Raw genomic sequence first — 19523 nt, 5'->3', positions numbered from 1 at the left:
AATTGTATCCATTGTGATTGTTACGGTTGCAGTTCAATTATGATCAGGCTTCGGATACATGTATATTTTTTCGATCTTCGTTTGAAGTTTGCGACTAGAAAGAATAATATTTATTTTGAAGGGTACAACCGGAAATTGCATTTTCCATCTTCCCCTCGCTTTTTAATCTCAATCTAATGACTGTTTCATACCTGTTTTGTGAGGATTAGTGGCAGATTAGAAGGTTTTAGGGCCATACAAAAACGTTGACGCAATTTTGTGATGATGGAAATTACAATTAATTTGGTTTTAGCTCTCTATAAAGCAAGACCAGCCAATTTTATCATTTTAATTTTAACAGGTGGATTAACCCTGTTTTAGCATTGAAAAAAAAACATTTGAATCTTAGTAGACAGATGCTGATAAATAAAAATGATATTTGTAAGTCAAACCGTAACAGTCACATGCAGTTTTGTAAAATGCTGTAAAAACACATGCAAAATAATCAATAAAATTCATATACTACTCTTTATACTAGCATTTCATCGGTAGCATTGGCCTTCTTTTTTCACGTTTTTACAAGGGTTAAATTTCCAATTTATTCTTAGCCTACAGTCAAGTAAAGAAAAACAATCAATGCTCAATGTGCGAAATTCTTTGGGTGACAAAAGGCAAGGTTTATTTTCACTTGACGTATAAGGAAATGCTTGGGGGGTTGTAGTTTTTTGCTTTTAAAGTCAAGACAATTTGCTTCAATAGAACTTCAAGAATGGCATCTAGAGTCTCGTGCATTGTGCAGCGTTCCAAAGAAGTGAGCGTGGGAAAGTGTCCACCTTCGTCCATTCAAATTTGCCAGCCGAAGCTGGGTTCTGTTCTCTGTGAATCATGTTTTTGTGTCCTGCCTCCTGACACTTGAGGCCACTTGGCTTGGAATGAAGTGATGAGAAAGATTTGAGTTAATGTCTGCGCAGATGCATCACCGCGCGTAATAATTGTGGTCATGTAATTGACTGTATGTTGGTTTTGTGCACCTTTGTGTACATTCGCTGTGTTTGCGGGTTCACGTCATGCCGATTGATCGAAGTGACATAACAGAGTTTGGGGGGGCATGTTGTAATACCTCTCCCCTCCTTTTCTCAAAGAAAGGATGAACCAGAAGTCTTTTTAAGGGGGGCGTAAGGAAACGCCCACATCCGTATACAGAGGTCTCCCGAAGCAAACATCCAATCCTCTTCTTTCATCGCACAAGGCACGGTTTAAAAGCGTTTCACAACACAAGCGCACCAACTTCACGTAACCGTACCACAGAGGACGAGCACGTGCTTAATGTAAACGCTCCGGAGGTTGATTTTACGCACGGGACGCAATCACAAAAAATGGCCCTGTTCAGTAATTTTACGGGAACTTGCTGGAAATATTTGCACGGGGACTATTTGAATAAGATGGTGGTCACACTGCGGGCATTGCACAAATCGGCAGCCAGCGAGGCTTTTGGGATCCCCGCGTCAACAGACGAGGACAGCGTCTCCCCGGGTCTCATCACAGCGGCGCAAGTCGGAGACAAGAACATAAGAGTTAAGAGTTTGAAGGAGATGCCCGGACCCAGCACGACGTCCAACCTCGTCGAGTTCTTCTGGAGGGACGGTTTTAGTAGAATTCATCAAATCCAGGTAAAAATGACTCTGGATGGAAGCGCATCACGCCAATTGTCCGTTTTAATATTTCCAAACCAATGTGCGTAAACCAAAGTAAATTAAGACAGTTGTTTATTTAATCACAATTTGCTCATCGATTATTTTTGAATCTATGCACATGATCGGCATTGTATATATTGTAGAGTTTTTTTTCACTATGGCCCGTGCATTGTTTTGATTCACGCAACTAGTGATTCATAATCACCCCACCAATCCAGGTACTTGCTCCAGGATTTTTTTCCAGGTGCCCAAAAAAATAACTATATTTTAAAATCCATCCATCCATATGCGCGAGGGTGCCGATCTAATAAAATACTGCAGGGGCTCAGCTGCAATATGTCGCACCATCATCCATGCTCTTCAAAATTGTCTTATTGCAATCTTCACAAAGATTCTAAATCGTGTATGAGACACACAAAAATTTGCACATGTACTCCGTGAAATGTTGTTATAGATCATTTAAACAACATCTTAAAGAAGAGCGAACAAGAATATTGTCAACATCTGTTAATGGTTGCCGATGTGTGATAGATGGAGCACAGCAAGAAATATGGGAACATTTTTAAATCCCGTTTTGGGCCTCAATTGGTGGTCTCCATCGCCGGTCGTGATCTGGTGGCTGAAGTGCTGAGAGCTGAAGGTGTGGCCCCTCAGAGAGCCAACATGGAGTCCTGGAAAGAGTACAGAGACATGAGGGGACGTTCGACAGGTCTCATCTCTGCGTGAGTAGTTTTTCTTTCCATAAAGTGGCATGGCTAATAGATTATGGACAGTACATATTGCTGGGTTAAGCAGAAATTAATAAACAATTGTATCGAAACAATTTGCCATCACTCACATTGCTTCCTATTAATTGAAAGTCATTCATACAAAGCATGAAATTTTCTACAGGGAGGGAGAGCATTGGTTGAAAATGCGAAGTGTCCTTAGGCAGCTCATCATGCGCCCCCGGGATGTGGCGGTCTTCTCCGAAGATATTAACAACGTGGTAGATGACCTGATCAAGAGAGTTTGTATTGTGCGTAGCCAGGCGTCGGATGGAGCAACTGTGCCCAACGTGAATGACCTCTTCTTCAAATACGCCATGGAAGGTTCGTAAAAGACGACGTAGCTTTGTGATGAATGGAGAAAGCCAGCCAGGCTTTGCTGTGAGTAAGTCTTTTGTCTTTGCAGGTATCGCGGCCATTTTGTACGAATGTCGTTTAGGCTGCCTGGAAAATGAGATTCCCAAAGAAACTCAAGACTACATCAATGCACTGCACCTCATGTTCAGTTCCTTCAAGACTACCATGTATGCCGGAGCCATCCCTAAGTGGCTTCGGCCCATCATCCCAAAACCTTGGGAGGAGTTCTGCTTCTCTTGGGACGGCCTCTTCAAATTCAGTAAGATGGCGACGTCATTTGATTTAATTTAATTATTCGTGCAAAGTGTCCAGGTAGCTATTTTTAAAAGCATCTCCTTTTCCCAGGCTTCAAAAATGGTGATTAAAGTGAAAATCTTTAGTTTGTGTGACTTCTGTTTCTTACATAACCTGCTCTTTCATTTATTTTCTTTCTTTCACTACCCTTTCTCTACTTGTTGCCCCCCCCTCTCTATTCATCCCACCTTCTCTGTGTGTGTCTGCTCCCAGGCGTTATTCACATTGATAAGAGGCTCAGTGAGATCAAGGCCCAGCTTGAGCGGGGAGAGGAGGTGAAGGGAGGACTGCTTACACACATGCTCGTCACCAAGGAGATGAGCATGGAGGAAATCTACGCCAATGCAACCGAGATGTTACTCGCAGGGGTTGACACGGTGTGTGATCGGCTCTCGAGGAATGCGGCGGTGCACTGGATGTGTGTTTTAGCAGCGGATGAAGGAATCCCACATGTGTGTGCGTACGTGTGTGTGACTGAGTCAGTGTTGGGTTTCAAGGATGGTGTTTCTGCCGCCTGTGTAGTTGTGCCAGCGTCAGGTCAGGGAAGTCAACGGGTTGTCCCGAAGAACCCCAGCAGACATCTGTGTTTGGATTTTGTGTGCTTCTGCATGAAGCCATAGACCACAGGTGTCAAACTCAAGGCCCGGGGGCCAGATACGGCCCGCCACATCAAATTCGTGTCATTACTAGAATTGCAAATTGTCTTCACTTTTAATAATATTTTTAATATTTGACCAGTTTTTACTGGTCTGATTTGAAAAAAGTTATTTGTCAATTTGTTTTGTAGCTTTTACTGTTTATAATATGAGGTGCTCATACATTAATTTGGGTTGACAGTCATAATGGCCCTCCGAAAGAAGCTATGACGACAATGCGGCCCACGAAAAAAGTGATACAATTATTATATTAAGGAATTTTCTTACCATTATTTGATGGATGAAAGAAAAATCATTCATCAGATCTGAGATAATTGAATGACATCACTCCATTTGTCACAACTGGTTATTTTAGAAAAATATGTAACAATCCAAATTTAAGTCATCTCTTTTCAACGGTGTCGGCCATTTCTGGAGAACAAATAGGAATGTGAACATCTGCACAGCTACTGCCTAATTTGTTCGGCGTTGTACCCAAAGTGTTTTGTGCTCATCTGCGGGCCGCAACATGAAAGGGTGTGTGTTTTTGTTGAACTTGTAGCAACGGCCATGTGCTGGTAGGGGGTGGATTTAGCTGTGCTGTTCCTTTACTCAGCAAACACAGGGGCTGTCAAGACACGTTAGCCACAGCTAGAGTTATGGCACAAACTGGCCAGAGGTGAGCTGGCTTAATGGGAACGGAGCGGGACAGATTCTCTCTCAATCTAGCAACCATTCTTTTTAATCGTGTGTGTGTGTGTGTGTATGGGGGGGCGGAGGGTAAAAATGATCCTGGGTGTAACATGGAAGCAAGAAAATCAGAGATTGTGGGGGATGGAGTGAAAGGAAGGTCTTTTAAGAGGAGTTTGGATGAGCCTCTGTTATATGATTCCTCTTGGCCTTTGTCGCAGGTGTTGCAAGTGTCTCCGCCAACTGGCCTCGATGATCAGTAAGGGTGCGAAATGGGGGGTGGGGGGGTGTAGAGGACATTTTGGAAGGGCCACACTGGAAGGCTCCCAAACAAAAAAGAATGGGCTGGATAAAGGTTTGTTTGTTCATTGTTCAGATAGTGATCCCTTACTGATCTCCTGGGTCTATTCATGGTGACTAATACGCAAGCGTCATGAAATACTTGGGTGGGAAAGTCACAAGAAGGCTGAATGGAAAGAGGGAGTGAGATGTGAGTTGATAATCCGAGGCGAACTGGCAGTATGCGGAGATGACACATAAGTGAGAGTAAATTTCTCTCTCTTGGAATTTACCAGAGTGGGGAAATGTTGTAATAGAAATGATGTTGGGTGTTTTTGTCAGAGGAAACTGTGTGAATTTAAATCATGACTATTTTATTTCCAGCAGCGGAACAAAATGTGCGGCTAGATTTAGCACATCTAATTAAGGTATATGCTTAATAATGGCAAGCGGGCTAAAGGACAAGACTGCAGCTGGTGTCTGCTCAGCACATGGAAAAAAAAGACCCCCCTCACCCCTCACTCAAAAGCCCCCCCACTCTCTCTGAACACTTATGCAACGTGATAGAAACTCTTATGTCAGCTCACTCCAGGCACTGCTTACAAAACCCGTTCTCACAAATTTAATAAAACATTCCCCGCTTCAAAAAAGATACATTAACGTGATGAGCTCTCTGTACTTTTTTTTCCAGACATCCTTCACCCTGTCATGGGCTAGCTACCTATTAGCACGGCACCCCCAAATCCAAGAGCAAATCCATAAGGAGGTGGAGAGGACTTTAGGACCTCGAACTGTCCCCGTAGCCGAAGACATAACTCGCTTACCTCTAATCAGAGGCCTGGTGAAAGAAACCCTCAGGTGAACATTGCATGCTACAAATAACTGTTATTGTGTTTGCTGGAATAGGATTATCCTTGTGTCTTATTGTAAAAGCATTAATCTAGAATGGTGCTGATTAACAGTCTTTGTGCGCTCCTCCCTGAGAGCAGGCTTTTTCCAGTTCTCCCAGGCAATGGACGGATTACCCAGGATGACTTGATAGTGGGCGGATACTACATCCCCAAAGGGGTACGTCTTGTGTGGACATTCAACATGTGTGTCTTGTTTGGTGAGCACGTGCTCGAAGAAATTGGAGTCTTTTTTTTTTTTTTTTAAATATACAGTGCAGCCAGTTGTAATGTGATCCTGCATTACTCATGCATCTTTGTTGTACCGCTGCAGTACAGTTGTTCTCAATAGCACACTCTCCGTTTTCTTAGACTCAGTTGGCTCTTTGTCACTACTCCACTTCCTTGGACGAGGAGAACTTTGCTGATGCTTTAGACTTCCGGCCGGATCGTTGGATAAGAAAAGATTCCTCAGATCGTGTCGACAACTTTGGCTCCATTCCGTTCGGCTACGGCATCAGGAGCTGCATTGGCAGGAGAATAGCCGAATTAGAAATGCATCTGGTTCTGACTCGGGTAAAAAATAAACCCAGTGTTGACAGCAAACTCTTCAAACTATGCAAATTATTCGCTCTTGTCTTGTTTTACAGCTCATCCAAAGGTTTCACATTGGCACGTCTTCTGTCACTGCTGAAGTGCACGCCAAAACTCACGGCCTTCTCTGCCCTGCAAGCCCGATCCACCTGCAGTTTATTGACAGAGAAAACTAGGTGAAAGTTTCTCTCTGTAACATCTACTGTATTGTACATTTATATTTTTTAAATTCTCACAAGACTGCCTTCTGCACATCGTCCAGTGTTTCTACTGAGGTTTTACTCGGGCAGCAAAGAAAGGACACGAATCTTACTGGACCAATGATATAAAGTAAAATACTGTAGCTCATTTTATGTTTTGCCCGTTTTAGATCAAACCACTGTATTTTATTGCTAGAGATGAGACTCCTGTGATTCATTCTGTTATTTGCTATAAAAAAATAATGAGTGCAACGCAAATTGTAACCTACATAATCACACTGATGCAGGCACAATTTCACATGCACCGTTTTTTTTTCCCTGGGTTGGACACTGAATGTTGATGGTAAACAGTGAATGTATTGAGAATCAACATTTTTTGTAAGCAATGTCCATAACTATTTTTTTTTTTGCTGTTATATGTGTACTAAACGACTTATTCCAACCAAGTATAGTACCTATATATTTTAATTATTTTTTCAAGTGTAAGCAGTGTGCTAGAATGTTTGCGTACGTATGAAGAAGAAACAGATATGTAATTGATCAAGCCGTTATTTGTAAAAGAGTCACAACTGTGAAACAAATAAAATGTAGGAGGTTTGTATTTTTGTATGCACTGTAAAAGGACAAAACAGTTTAGTGTTATTTTTATGGATGCATAATTTTAGCTATTTTAGAGGTAATACATGTAACAAAGAAAGGGATTAGGATTCCCACTTTTTTTCATGGAAGAAAATAGAACAAATTTATACAATTGTGACGATCTGTTTAATTGTATTTTGTACTGCTCTAATTGTAGTTTCAGTAAAACTGAAAATCATAAATATAATCAAATTATGATTTGAAAAATGATTTGTACTCTTCCTCTGATGGCCTTTAACAGAAGTGTGTATTTGTATTTATCTGCGTTGTATTTTTTACTGCTTTTACTGTAGTTTCAGTAAAACTGGAAACCATAAATTTAATGGAATTATGATGTGTGCTATTTTTTTTCTTCAGAAGTATGGGATGCATTATTTATAGTAATCACGAAACATACCGTACATAACTAAATTTGCATAGTGTCGTTTTTAAATGTATATTACACATTTAAAATATTAAGTGATGATTCGAATGGCGATTACAACGCTATTCATATGAAACGTGTTCTTGAGTCACCGCTACTCTCGCGATAGCTGCTAACGAGATCAAAAGCGGAAGTAAATAGTCGAACAGGCACGCGAGCTACCTCGGAGCGTAAATGGAGTGATATGTTCGGCGTGCAAATCACTTGTATTTTTTAACTGCGCAATTTTAATTGCAATCTAGAGTCGAGCTTGTGAAATTGGTTGGCATACAGGTGCACGTGAGTCGTGGATCCGTAACACTCACAGTACGGACGTCCGACTGCACGTTTCGCGGCCTGGGACTTGTGCTAAGTCGACCAGCATTGTTGCCGCTGAGTTGAGCTAACGGCGCGTTTAGCATCTTAGCTTCAACTCAAGACTAAAGTGGCTACTTTACTTAAGCGAATGTTCACTATTCATCCCGGCGTTTAATTAATCGGTGACAAAAAAATAAATTCCGGCTGGATCTAAAATGATAATAGAAAATCTGGATGCTTTGAAAACATGGCTGTCTGACACGCTCGAGCCCATGTAAGTAAAAACGTTAGCTGCTAGCTACGACTCAGTTCACTAGTTAAACTCGGTATGAATGAACTTTCCTTGAAAGCACACGATTACGCAGCAACAAAGTGTGGATGGCATGAGTAGTCCCTTTATTTAATAAAATGTCTGTGTTTCCCCTGAGCGTGTGATGCGGTTTAAAAGTTGTTTGTTCTACTGTTGTAGCTGCGACGCTGACCCCGCAGCACTCGCCAAGTATGTTGTTGCCCTGGTGAAGAAAGACAAAACTGAAAAAGAACTAAAAGCCTTGTGTATTGACCAGTTGGACGTGTTTCTCCAGAAAGGTACCGATCGATCTTGCAGTCACAAGTTGATTGGACTTCTCGTTTGATCTTGAGTTTTTTTTCTATTGATTATTTTGTTGTTCAATCAAATTCAATTCCAGAGACCCAGCAATTTGTGGACAGGCTGTTTGAAGCTATAGCCAACAAAAGCTATCTGCCTCCGACGGAACCACAACCCACTTTGGCCAAAGTTGAGAAAGATGAGCCGAAAAAAGAGGAGGTAAAAATAATTTGCCATCATAAAAACGTTTAATCCATTCCTAGTTGTACTACATGATAAGGACACACATCAGAGTTCAACCTCATTTAGCTCTCTTAGATAACTGATTGTTTAAATTGTACATATTAAAATGATTACCTTTGTCCAGTACAGCTGCATATATAGTTTCGCATGTATCGCTTTGTTGTTCAGGCGAACCGAGAAGAAGAACGTGACAAAAAGTTCTCTCGGCGAGTGAATAACAGCCCTGCAACATCGAGTTCCCGCTACAGTAGAGATAGCAGGTGCGTGTAGCAAATGTCCGTTTTATATGCACTATTTGGCATCATCTTGAACTGTCTGTCACATATGTTTTTGTAATCCAAAGGAGAGTAGACGATCGTAAAAGAGATGACCGGTCCAGGAAGAGAGATTACGACCGCAATCCACCCAGAAGGGACTCCTACCGCGATCGCTACAATCGACGGAGGGGTCGCAGTCGTAGTTACAGCCGTAGCCGAAGTCGGAGTTGGAGCAAGGATCGTACTCGAGACCGTGAACGAGACAGAGACAGGGACAGAGAAAGAGACCGGGACAGAGACAGGGACCGGGATCGAGCCCGAAGCGGAAGTCCCTCTCACAGCAGAACTCGGTCAAGAAGTAGAAGTAGAGGTAAGATTGTTCCGAGTACACAGGATTCATGAAAGTCAAACCAAATTATTCAAATATCACCCCTAACTGCTGTAACACCTCTTTGTTTCCAGAGCGGGATCCCGGGAAGTTGAAGTACGATCACGATCGAGTGGACAGGTTGGAAGGTTCTGAGAGTTACACCCCGGCTGCTCTTGCTTCCACTGCGACCACTTCCCATTTCCCCGTGCCAACACTGAGCAGCACCATCACGGTCATCGCGCCCACTCATCATCACAGCAACAACACCACTGAAAGCTGGTCAGATTTCCGCCCTGAGCACCCCGTGGATCGCGGCCCTTTCAGAGGACCCCCTCCTCAACCGAGGAAACGCTGCCGTGACTATGACGGTGAGCAAAGCGGAAAAATGCAGTTGTTAAATCCACGTCGACATTATTTGGGCTAATGATGTCATGTCCGTCCTTCAGAGAAAGGCTTCTGCATGAGAGGAGACATGTGTCTTTTCGACCACGGAAGTGACCCCGTTGTTGTGGAGGACGTCGGTCTGCCCAATATGATGCCCTTCCAACCTCCACCCATCCCAGGCGTGGAGGGCCCTCCTCCCCCTGGCCTTCCGCCGCCACCACTAATGAACCCGTCGTCTGTGAATCTGGGACCTCCTGTCCCCCCGCCTGGCACACTGCCACCAAGCCTCCCACCAGTTGCAGGTAAGCTTTCTGTCCTCCTTGGAAAATCCACATTCTGGTGAATAGGCACTTACATTTTGAGTGATTATGGTTTCCCGTCTGTGATAGGGATTGACTTTTTCCCCCCCTTGCTTTTCAGGACCACCTCCTCCTCTTCCTCCACTTCAACCATCTGGAATGGATGCACCTCCAAACTCCATAACAAGCGCCGTTCCCACAATTGTCACTTCTGGTATACGCTCTTCAGTTCCCCAAATGCCTACACCACTTTTCCCCTCCGGTAAGAGCAGCCGCGTGTTCGCTGCTAATCAAATGCATTTGTAACCAATTACGTAAATGTGGCTTACGTCGTCGCTTGTCGTAATCTTTGCGGCAGATACGTACGAGACTGATGTGTACAACCCCGAGGCTCCCAGTATCACGACGAGCTCCAGGCCAATGTACCGCCACCGGGTCAATGCCCAGAGGCCCAATCTGATTGGCCTCACGATGGGGGATGTGGACCAGCCGCAGAAAGGTAGGCCTGGTCCGATGGCAAACGTGCCAGCAGGCTCGTTTGGAAATGCTGTATTTCATACATTCCTTGATTTATGAATACATTTGATGACCTAACTTTGGCTTTGTCCTTCCCCAGATAAGGTTCCAAACAACAGTATGAGAATTGTTATGGATTCGAGCCTGAGGAAGAGACCTTCCGGTTTGCATGATGGAAGCATTCTCCACAAGAAACCTTGGTTTGACAGGTGAGAATTTATGAAGTGGAGTCTTGCCGAAGGCAGCCTGGCATAGACAAATGTCTTCTTTTGCCTCGCAGGCCAAACTATAACAAACCCAACCACCTGGGCTACCACAGAAGAGGTCCCTTCAACTCTCCCAACACCAAGCTGCTAGTTCGGCAAATTCCCTCCGAACTCAACAACATCAGCAAACTGAACGAGCACTTCAGCAAGTTCGGAACCATCGTCAACCTGCAGGTAGGTCACCTTTTCACCGTTGCCGTCCTGTTTGTTTCTTTCGTGACTCCACTATCTGCCTGGTGGTGCAAAGATAAGCAATTCTATCCATGAGCTAATATGTAACTGTGTGCGTGCTTGGGTATGAGTCTCTCAGTATTCGGCAGGGAGGTTTCCATAATGTCAGCCATTTTTTTTCCCCCAAAAAAGATATTTTACAGTGTTGATCTTTGAATTAAGGGAGTTTAAGATGGACAATAAATTTAGTGAGAAATCTATCCACCCTGGGACCCGCTTCTGGGCTCCTAAAATGCAGACTCCATGTGGACAAAACATTGAAATGGCCTTGTTCCTCAAATCATTTCATGCTGTCCATTTTCCAAGGTGGCTTACCAGAATGACCCCGAAGGTGCGTTGATCCAGTTTGCGGCCCCAGATGAGGCCAAGCGAGCCATCCAAAGCACAGAGGCTGTCCTCAACAACCGCTTTATCCGGGTGCATTGGTTCCGGGAGAACGGAAATGATGGACTAGGACAGGGTCTGTCTCACGTGCAGCAGTTGCAATCGCAGTCAGCCATGGTAAACTGTGCCTTTTGATCTCTGAGATTAATACATTTTCACCACCAACACAGAGACTAAGAAGCCACAAACGCTTCTCAGAGCATTGATTGAAATCTCTTGAACATTCAGCAGCCTCCAGCGACTTCGTTGAAGCAGTCTGTCAAAGATCGCCTCGGGCCTCTTCTCCCTGCCAACTCTGAGCCCTCGCAGGATTCCAGCGTAGCTTCTCAGGTGTGCTTTTGTGGAAGTGCAACTTGTCGATGTATACTATTTGGAATAACATGTAACCCCCCGCCCCCTAACTGATCCAGAATCCCGCTAAAGTCTCAGTGAAGGAGCGTCTGGGTTTCGTTGCCAAACCTGCAGGTCCCGTTGAGAAGGCAAGTGTCAGCCAATTAGATCTTCACGTACCCCTTTACATTGTACCAACATTTTTGTGTTCACATTTTGCACAATTTCAGGTGTTTTCAACTTCGGCGGGCCTCTCAAAGACGGTATACAATCCCGCGGCCCTAAAAGCGGTCCAGAAAAACACAGAGGACTCTTTGAAGAAGAAACAGGTGAGGGGTGAAATGTTGCAAGAGGCATGGAGGGCGTCACAAAACCCTCCACCCAAATTTATCAATGAAATGGTCTTCTGAAGATGCCAGTAAAATTCCATCTTTATAGGTGTAATTATATTTTATTGAAATTCATAATATTTGTTGTTTTTTTTCATATATCAGCTCGTAAAAATAAACAAATGGTGGTATTGGTTGCGTAATGCAGCTGTACTTTTCAATAGCGTCACTCTTTGATCATGTCCCATAAATCTTTTCCCAGGAAGCCCTAAAGCTACAGCAAGACGTACGGAAGAAAAAGCAGGAAATACTGGAGAAGCACATTGAAACACAGAAGGTAAGATCGTCCGATTGAATGGACTGGCAAAAAAAAAATGTTTTTCTTGAAATGCCAGCAAGTTACTTTGAAATATTTTGCAACCACGGTTCATTCATGCCCCTGCTGTCCACAGCTGCTGATCTCCAAACTGGAGAAAAACAAAACAATGAAAGCAGAGGATAAAGCCAAGATCATGGAAACATTGGGCACCTTAACCAAGAGCATCACCAAACTGCAAGAGGAAATCAAAGGCATCTCAAGCAGCAGCAGTATCACCAGCAATTTATTGGTACAGCACACAGTCAAGAGCAAGGCCCAGGTAATACTTTGTGAAATCTCAGCATGGACATTCAGCTCTGAATGTATTCAAGTTTCTTATGTTCATGGGATTGAAGTAACTGGTGTTATGTGTCTTGACTTTTGAAAGATGGCGGAAAGTCATGTTTGTTCTCCTCCCTCCAGGCACAGAGAGAACTGCTTGATGCAGAGTTAGATCTGTACAAGAAGACTCAAGCTGGAGAGGATACTGCTTTGCTGAAGATCAAATATACCCAACTGCAGATAGAGGTATCACATTGAGTGATCAGGAAAAATGGAGTTCAATTTGAATAATGTATATTAAAATTTCAATGATCTTGTCCACTGCTTCTGCTTAGGCTGCCAAACGGGGACTGCTGACACCGGGACGAGGCCGCGGGGTTTCATCTCGAGGACGTGGCGCTCCAAGAGCCCGCGGTAGAGGCGCCAGAGGACGAGGAAGAGGCGCCCCCCTGCACGCAGTTGTGGACCACCGACCTAGAGCGCTGGCGATTTCTGCTTTCACTGAGACAGAGTGTGTCGACCTGCTGCCACATTTTGCTGTAAGTCTGCATATTCTGACACTTCTCTGAGTAATACAGTAAATGTCCAGTAGATGGCACTGCAATCCACAATTGCACAATAATGTGCTGTCAGATAGCAATTTCATTTAATTGGTCTCACAAGTTAATATTGGATATTGTGAAGTGATTGTTCCATGTTGACAATTTTCAAGCAATTTGGAGAAATAGAAGATTGCCAGATTGATGAAAACACCTTGTCTGCAGTCATCACCTACAGGACAAGAGCAGAGGCTGAGCAGGTGAGTCGTTGCCTTCCACAAAATACTTTGGGCTGTTTTGCCTCCCACTTCCCTCTTATTTTGTGTTTTCATCTTGCATGCTTGGTTTTGTCAAATCGCAGGCAGCCCTCCATGGCTTCAAGTTGAACAACCGAATTTTACGCCTGGCCTGGCATAAGCCTGCCATGACGCTGAATGCTTCTGATGTACATGAGGTGGAGCCAGAAGAGGATGAGGTTTGTGTGATGTCTTTGTGTCTTGTAGATGAACACATTTGTCATAATGCATTCCACATAATATAAGGTCCAGTCTCAGTGCAAGCGTTGTAGTACCATTCCTGGCCACAAGAGAGAGCCAGTACACAAGAGAGCTCTGATTCGAGCTTCTCTGTACACGCTCAAGAAAAATGCACGTTTCTTTTCATCAGGTATATCTGCATATTAACCAGCTTAAATCAACGGGTTGCTTGTTTTTGTTCTTCTCCAGTACCCAGAAGAGTCACTAAGCGATGACGCCTTGCTGCAGGACGACGATGAAGAAGAGGACGACAACGAACCTCGCTCTTGGCGCAGATGAATATGATCCCGATGTTCTTTCACAGCTGAGTGCAATGATGACCAGATGTCCTGCAATTTATTTATTTTAATGCCTGTTTATAAATCTGACAAGGCACGTAAGCTTGACGTCACACTGATGTAACTGGCTGAAAAAAAAAAAACATGCAACTTTGATTCATTTTTAATATGTAATTCCAGATGCAACTTTTTTTTTTTAATGCTCTTAATGTAGAATTGTTTTTGTTTTCTTTTGTAATATGATAACTGGTTTGTCTGGATATGTGACAGCTTGCTGAATTATCAGTTTGAGAAAATACATCCTGTATTACTGTTTAACAAATTGACAGACTATAAAGTTTTTGCAGAATAGTCTTACATTGGTTGTTTGAAAGTTCATATGTAAATATTTTATGTCGAGGTTGAAAAGATTTGTACGAAAGCTTGCGTTCTCAGTAATTTGCTTTAATCTTGCATTGTTTAAAAAAAGAAACTTGAAATGGTCAGAAGACACTGCCAAAAACGGGGGGCAAAACTACTAGAAGTATGGCAGTTAGATAAACTCTGCTCATTAAACGCTGTATTGACCATTAAAAAACAACACCTAAAGAGTAAACTTCCTGAAAAATTCCTCCGTCCTGAATTTAAGGTAACCTGCTCTATGTAAATGATTCCAATCCAAGGTAAGGCACTGTCAAATATTTCAAACATCTCCACTGTTTGAAATGTGCACTCTTCCCACTTATAAAAAAAAAAAGTGAAACAAATCCTTAAAATGTATATTTTTATTGCAGGTAATCCAGTTGAAGAAATTAAGAAACTTCAAATCTTGCTGTTTTTATAGAATTAATGTATATTATATATATATGTATTTTCCTATGAATTTCCAGGTGTTGTGCTTATTTGGTTCCCGATACAGACTGGAAAAACGCGTCCTCATACCACAGCCTACAAGATTTGGCATTGTTAAAATCTTTTGACCCATCATCAAGAACAACCTCAAGATAAATTTGCTCCAGTTGATTTATCTGCATACATCATAAGTGACCATTGTAGATTACTGCATTGTTTTAAATTCAAAACAAAGATAACCACAACTACTCTTTTACAAGTCCTATTTAAAATGTGAGTCAGTATTCACACAAGGGTGCATCCATCACCATGGTCTCCTCCTTACAAATCCAGCAGTGACTTTGTTAGGTGCTCCTCAACTGTGTGAGGTGGCTCAGCACCCACAGAGACAAGCTCCCACAATTCCTCAGCCTTGGATAAGAGAGGACAAATAAGCCAATCAGGGTGGAGCACTTCAAATCTTCCCGGACCACCCTCGGTTCCTGTCTGGCTCGCGGATATAATTGTGAGGAATCAGATTTGCACATGTACAATTTTGGCTCTTCATCATTTTAAGGCTTCCACAGCAGCACAGCACCTCCATCTCAGCGAGGGGGTGTTAAAGGCCCCCCTCCCGCCATCTCATTTACCTACTGTGGCTTCACCAAACCTCAGACAAAAGAAACATCAAGTTGTAACCGAAAACCTAAATTAAATTATGCCAGGGATTCTCGTGCTCAAACTTGTCACTTAAAAGTTTGTTTACTGGAATCCGGAGGGGCTCCAGAAGATGCTCATATGGATATGCAACATCTAGGCTAGCACATATCCATAACACACTTTCCAGTGTATTTATTCCGATTCATTTGAATCTCATCTCAGGATTTTTGCAACACAAAAACATCCTTGCATGCTAATCAAATTTTGAGTCAAATCCGAATCTCAAATTATCGATTGGTTACATTTACAGTAGAAACCACCGGTCCTTTATTCCACCATGTTAGGGCTCCAATATAAAGAAGGTGTTTTCCACATTGACCCCCCCCCCCAAGTTAAATGTCCCCACCGCTACAATGGCACGCCTCTGTGAAGACATTAATATTTGATGTGATCATGGGCTTCCATAAGCAAATTTCACTCTCTAGCAAGTGGAGCCAAAGCATGATTAATTTAGTATTTCTACCCCTTTAAACAACACAGGGCCCCTGGCCACAAAGCCAGGCACAGTTTGAAACCAAAGTAGCAGCCCCTAAATCATAATCAGCATCGTCATTCAGCATCATGTGACTTTGGGGACACATTGATGTTCTCGCACATCTGCACTTGTGTGAAGAAAGCCTCGCCTCACTCACACCGACATGCACGTTAAATTCAAGATGGATTTCTTCTGCCACCTCAGGTTATCCGCCTGTCTGCCTAGTTGATGGCGAGATCTGTTCACTTGGCCTCTGTGAAGAACCTGAATTTCAGCCTGCTGGCCTCTGATGTACTGCTGAAGTTGACTTGCAGAGAAATGCTATTATTTACATTACGTCAGGATTTTGGAGCGTGAAAATGTAAACAAACCTGATTTTAAAAAGGGACCCTGCTACAGTCAATAAAATAATGCTGAAATCATGTTTTTGTGGAATGCAGTATTTAGTGTAAATTAAAAATAATAATTCAAATTCTTAACATATATTTCTCTTAAAAAAATACTACAACTTTATTTGGGACAACTTAAAAAAAATATCTTGTTCCATCAAAAATTGTTTACACAAAGTAGAACTTTTCAGGTTATGATAAAATGATTATTTGGTTTAATTCAAGTCAATTTGATTATTTTAATTTCAAACGACTCGAGATAATCGACTCAAAAAATTAATTTACATAAAATGTTTGCATTTATTTGGGCTTAGTGCTGGTCCTGCTTGGGTCCTCGATCAAGTATAGCTGCAAAAGATGCAGTGTCACCGCCACTCGAGCATTTACTTTGCAGCTACCATGACTGTGCTTAGGCTGCACACGAACATGATCAGTGTCCAGTTGAACTCCATGAAAGATAACATGCTTGTGCAGATGTTGCAGGACATGGCTGGCAGGCAGGGAAGCTGCTCCCCTCCCCTCCCCTCCCTCTCTCCTCTCACATTGATTGTGACTGTGATTTGCAGCATGCAATCCGATGCTCCGTGACAGCTTGTAACTGAGGTTAAAGATGGCAATTTAATTATGTGTCAGAGGTCATATTAAATTCTGATCCTTGACCCCTGATTTGAGGACCATCTTATTAGGGACAACCTAGGAACAGTGAAGAGAATGCATGCATGATAATAGTCAGATAATGAAAGAAGCTCGACCTACATTCAGAATTTTATGAATTTATGCATATTTGTTATGTCAAGTATAAACTTTCCTGAAGGTATGAAGTCAAATGTTTGCAGAAAAATAAATTAGATGTTGAATGCACACACATTTAAAAAAAAAAATCCCATTATAGTAAAGTGTAGAGGTTTCTTCCGGCCACCAGAAGGCACCGGGCTATTGGTAAGAGTTCACGACCTCTGATTGTGTCACCCTTTGCCGCATTTGTTTCCTGGTCGTGTTTACTCCAGAGTTCCATGTGCACTTTGCATTGGATTGCCAACTTTATCCCTGTGAGTGGTCTTATTTCATTTATTATTAGTTTTATGATTGCTGCTGGTGTTGTTACGTTGATGAAGTTGAAGGCTGAAACTTACACGTTTGTTTGTTTGCAGCAGTTCATCTTTGTCATTAAACAGTATTTGACATTGAGGAGCACATTTCTTCACCTGGCATATTTGTAATGAGACCTAACCCACTTTTGTACAAAAATCTGTTTACATAAATAAATAAATAAATAAATAAATAAATAAATAAATAAATAAATATTTTTAAAGTTGGTTCAAATTGACCCAATTTCCTGGGTCGGTCCAATTTTCAACATAGCATTTTAAATGGTGTATGTATACAGTAACATATAATAGACCTGCACAATTTGAGTCTCAGAAAAACATTTTTTTTTTTAATCAAATAATGTTGCATTCAAAAAGAAACACACTCCCTTTGCAATCATCTATTATGTCGTTGTCAACCACTGTGGTATATTACCATCAAGCAGAACTAAAGAATATCCAGCCTCTCTTATAATAATTTAAACATATTCGAATCAACGTTACAGTGCATCACCTTTTTTGTTGTTATCTATCAGTGGAAGCTCTTTGTGCTTTATGAGCCTTTGAGCTAGTGCAAGATAGTTGTCATGCCCGGGGCCCAGGATGCAAGGCTCCTCTGGCATGTCTTAAAGCCAGCCACGTATGCAAATGATTAGGCAATTGCAGATATACAAATATGTACCCATGGTCCAGGCGGTCTAATGGCCCCCGCTCCCCTCCTCTTCTGGCTTGCTCAATGGCTCATTAAGATATCCGCTCGGTTTATTATGTGAATAAGTCACGGCTGGCTTGTTATGACCCTCCAGGTTCCTGTTTGTGCTGCAAGATGTGTGGCGCTCAATTAGGCTGCCTGGCTGGCAGAGTTAACCCTTCGCATCATCCGCATCGTGGATAGTGAGGGGGTGGACCTGGGTGTTTGAGACAGGGATCAAAAGATCAATCCTAATACAGTGCTACCAAGCTGACCTCTCAGATGTAATAAAGACGCCATCTTTCACCCTTGGGGCCTATTGGGCGCCTCCCACTCCATGAACAAACCTGGTATCTTTAAATTAGCTGACTGCCGTGGCCTGCAGGTAATTGCATTAGTTTATCAATGTTGGCTACAATTTATTACTGACTGGGACCATGCTAGCATCCTGGTGTTAATGTCTACTGTGAGGGGACATGGGAAATAGGGCCTTTGTGTGGCGGGGCTCTTGTAAATAAATAAAAAAAGGACTTTGGAATAAAACACGTTATTGGTTTTAGCTTCATAGGTTCGGTTTTAATGATTACCAACAATCATTACATTTTAAAGCACATTAAATATATTGAAATACAGAAGGAACCACAAAAGGTGGATAGATTCCATTCCAGCAAATTGATCAATTTATTTAATTTAATTTTTTAAAAAAATTCATTTTATTTTATGTCCACCTAAAAAGTAACTAACTGGCAGATCAATAAACGCTCCTGTAACACAAATGAAAACACACAAAAAAAATACAATATTTGAAAGAATTCTTCTGGTTGGAAGCAGCTTTCCTCCCGTGTGCATTATGGTCTGCCGGAGGTCGCCGTCATCATTCTTCGTCCGTCAGCTGAACGAAAGCTCACTGTGCAACATGTAGACGAGTAGCAACTTCCACTTGATCAGGCCTTTGCATCTTGACTCACAAAAGTGAACACACCCTCCCTCTTTCCACTTTTGAACTGTTTCTCACACCTTCTTTGTCATTCACTTTTTTTCTCCCGCCATCTTTCACACCGCTTCCCCCATTTTATGCGTTCCGCCATCTCTTGATCGTGCTCCTTGCGCTCCCTGCTGCTTAATTAAAGCATGTATTATTAATGCGGCCATATCTTTGTCCATCCTTCTTCCCCCGCACGTATGACTGCTACATTACATTTAAATTGTTTTGCTGTACTTTCCCTTTTAAAGTCCCCCATGTAATCAGTATTTGCAGAGGCCAGGGAAAATGGCCCAGATTACAAGCTTGTACTTGCAACTTCCTGTTAGATGTGCCGCCTCGCTCACTCCGTAATTAGGCCTGTTTTACAAAGCAAATCAAAATGGCTCCATTCTGCACAATATGAGCTTAATAAAAAGAACTTGTCAGAGTGTGCAGTCA

General features: G+C 42.4%; 2 protein-coding genes across 4 annotated transcripts; both read left to right on the top strand.

The window, feature by feature from the left end:
- Positions 1-1203: 1203 nt before the first annotated feature.
- Positions 1204-7347, top strand: cyp27c1 (cytochrome P450, family 27, subfamily C, polypeptide 1). The gene is made up of 9 exons (XM_088372036.1): positions 1204-1649; positions 2205-2395; positions 2565-2764; positions 2847-3056; positions 3305-3468; positions 5387-5553; positions 5685-5763; positions 5955-6158; positions 6233-7347. Exons 1-9 carry the CDS (start codon positions 1356-1358, stop codon positions 6350-6352), a joined length of 1629 nt encoding a protein of 542 aa, XP_088228162.1. The 5' UTR covers positions 1204-1355; the 3' UTR covers positions 6353-7347.
- A 199-nt stretch (positions 7348-7546) lies between these two features.
- On the top strand, positions 7547-14284 carry rbm26 (RNA binding motif protein 26). Of its 3 annotated transcripts, none has more exons than XM_088371802.1 (22): positions 7548-8010; positions 8206-8324; positions 8426-8544; positions 8737-8828; positions 8912-9195; positions 9288-9563; positions 9642-9881; positions 10000-10140; positions 10237-10377; positions 10495-10603; positions 10675-10834; positions 11198-11392; positions 11507-11605; positions 11686-11754; positions 11836-11934; positions 12197-12271; positions 12387-12572; positions 12716-12820; positions 12910-13113; positions 13287-13373; positions 13475-13588; positions 13839-14284. In XM_088371802.1, exons 1-22 carry the CDS (start codon positions 7952-7954, stop codon positions 13926-13928), a joined length of 3063 nt encoding a protein of 1020 aa, XP_088227928.1. In that variant the 5' UTR covers positions 7548-7951; the 3' UTR covers positions 13929-14284. The 3 variants fall into 3 exon arrangements, with proteins under 3 accessions (XP_088227926.1, XP_088227928.1, XP_088227927.1); XM_088371801.1 differs by having other exon boundaries at positions 11504-11605; XM_088371800.1 differs by having other exon boundaries at positions 7547-8010; positions 11504-11605; positions 11686-11934.
- The last annotated feature ends 5239 nt before the right edge of the window (positions 14285-19523 follow it).

Source organism: Syngnathus floridae, chromosome 3 (genome assembly GCF_059516105.1).
Source record: "Syngnathus floridae isolate MCC-2025c chromosome 3, RoL_Sflo_1.0, whole genome shotgun sequence".
Lineage (NCBI taxonomy): Eukaryota > Metazoa > Chordata > Actinopteri > Syngnathiformes > Syngnathidae > Syngnathus > Syngnathus floridae.
The sequence above is the reverse complement of the archived record's forward strand: the minus strand, read 5'-3'. Positions and strand labels throughout refer to the sequence as shown.

Excerpts from the sequence above, each read along its gene's own strand:
- cyp27c1 (XM_088372036.1), top strand. The coding sequence starts at position 1,356 with ATGGCCCTGTTCAGTAATTTTACGGGAACTTGCTGGAAATATTTGCAC. Across the intron at positions 2,396-2,564 it reads TCGACAGGTCTCATCTCTGC|GGAGGGAGAGCATTGGTTGA; the intron begins GTGAGTAGTTTT and ends AATTTTCTACAG. Across the intron at positions 3,469-5,386 it reads TACTCGCAGGGGTTGACACG|ACATCCTTCACCCTGTCATG; the intron begins GTGTGTGATCGG and ends TTTTTTTTCCAG.
- rbm26 (XM_088371800.1), top strand. The coding sequence starts at position 7,952 with ATGATAATAGAAAATCTGGATGCTTTGAAAACATGGCTGTCTGACACG. Across the intron at positions 9,196-9,287 it reads GTCAAGAAGTAGAAGTAGAG|AGCGGGATCCCGGGAAGTTG; the intron begins GTAAGATTGTTC and ends CTTTGTTTCCAG. Across the intron at positions 13,114-13,286 it reads ACCTGCTGCCACATTTTGCT|CAATTTGGAGAAATAGAAGA; the intron begins GTAAGTCTGCAT and ends ACAATTTTCAAG.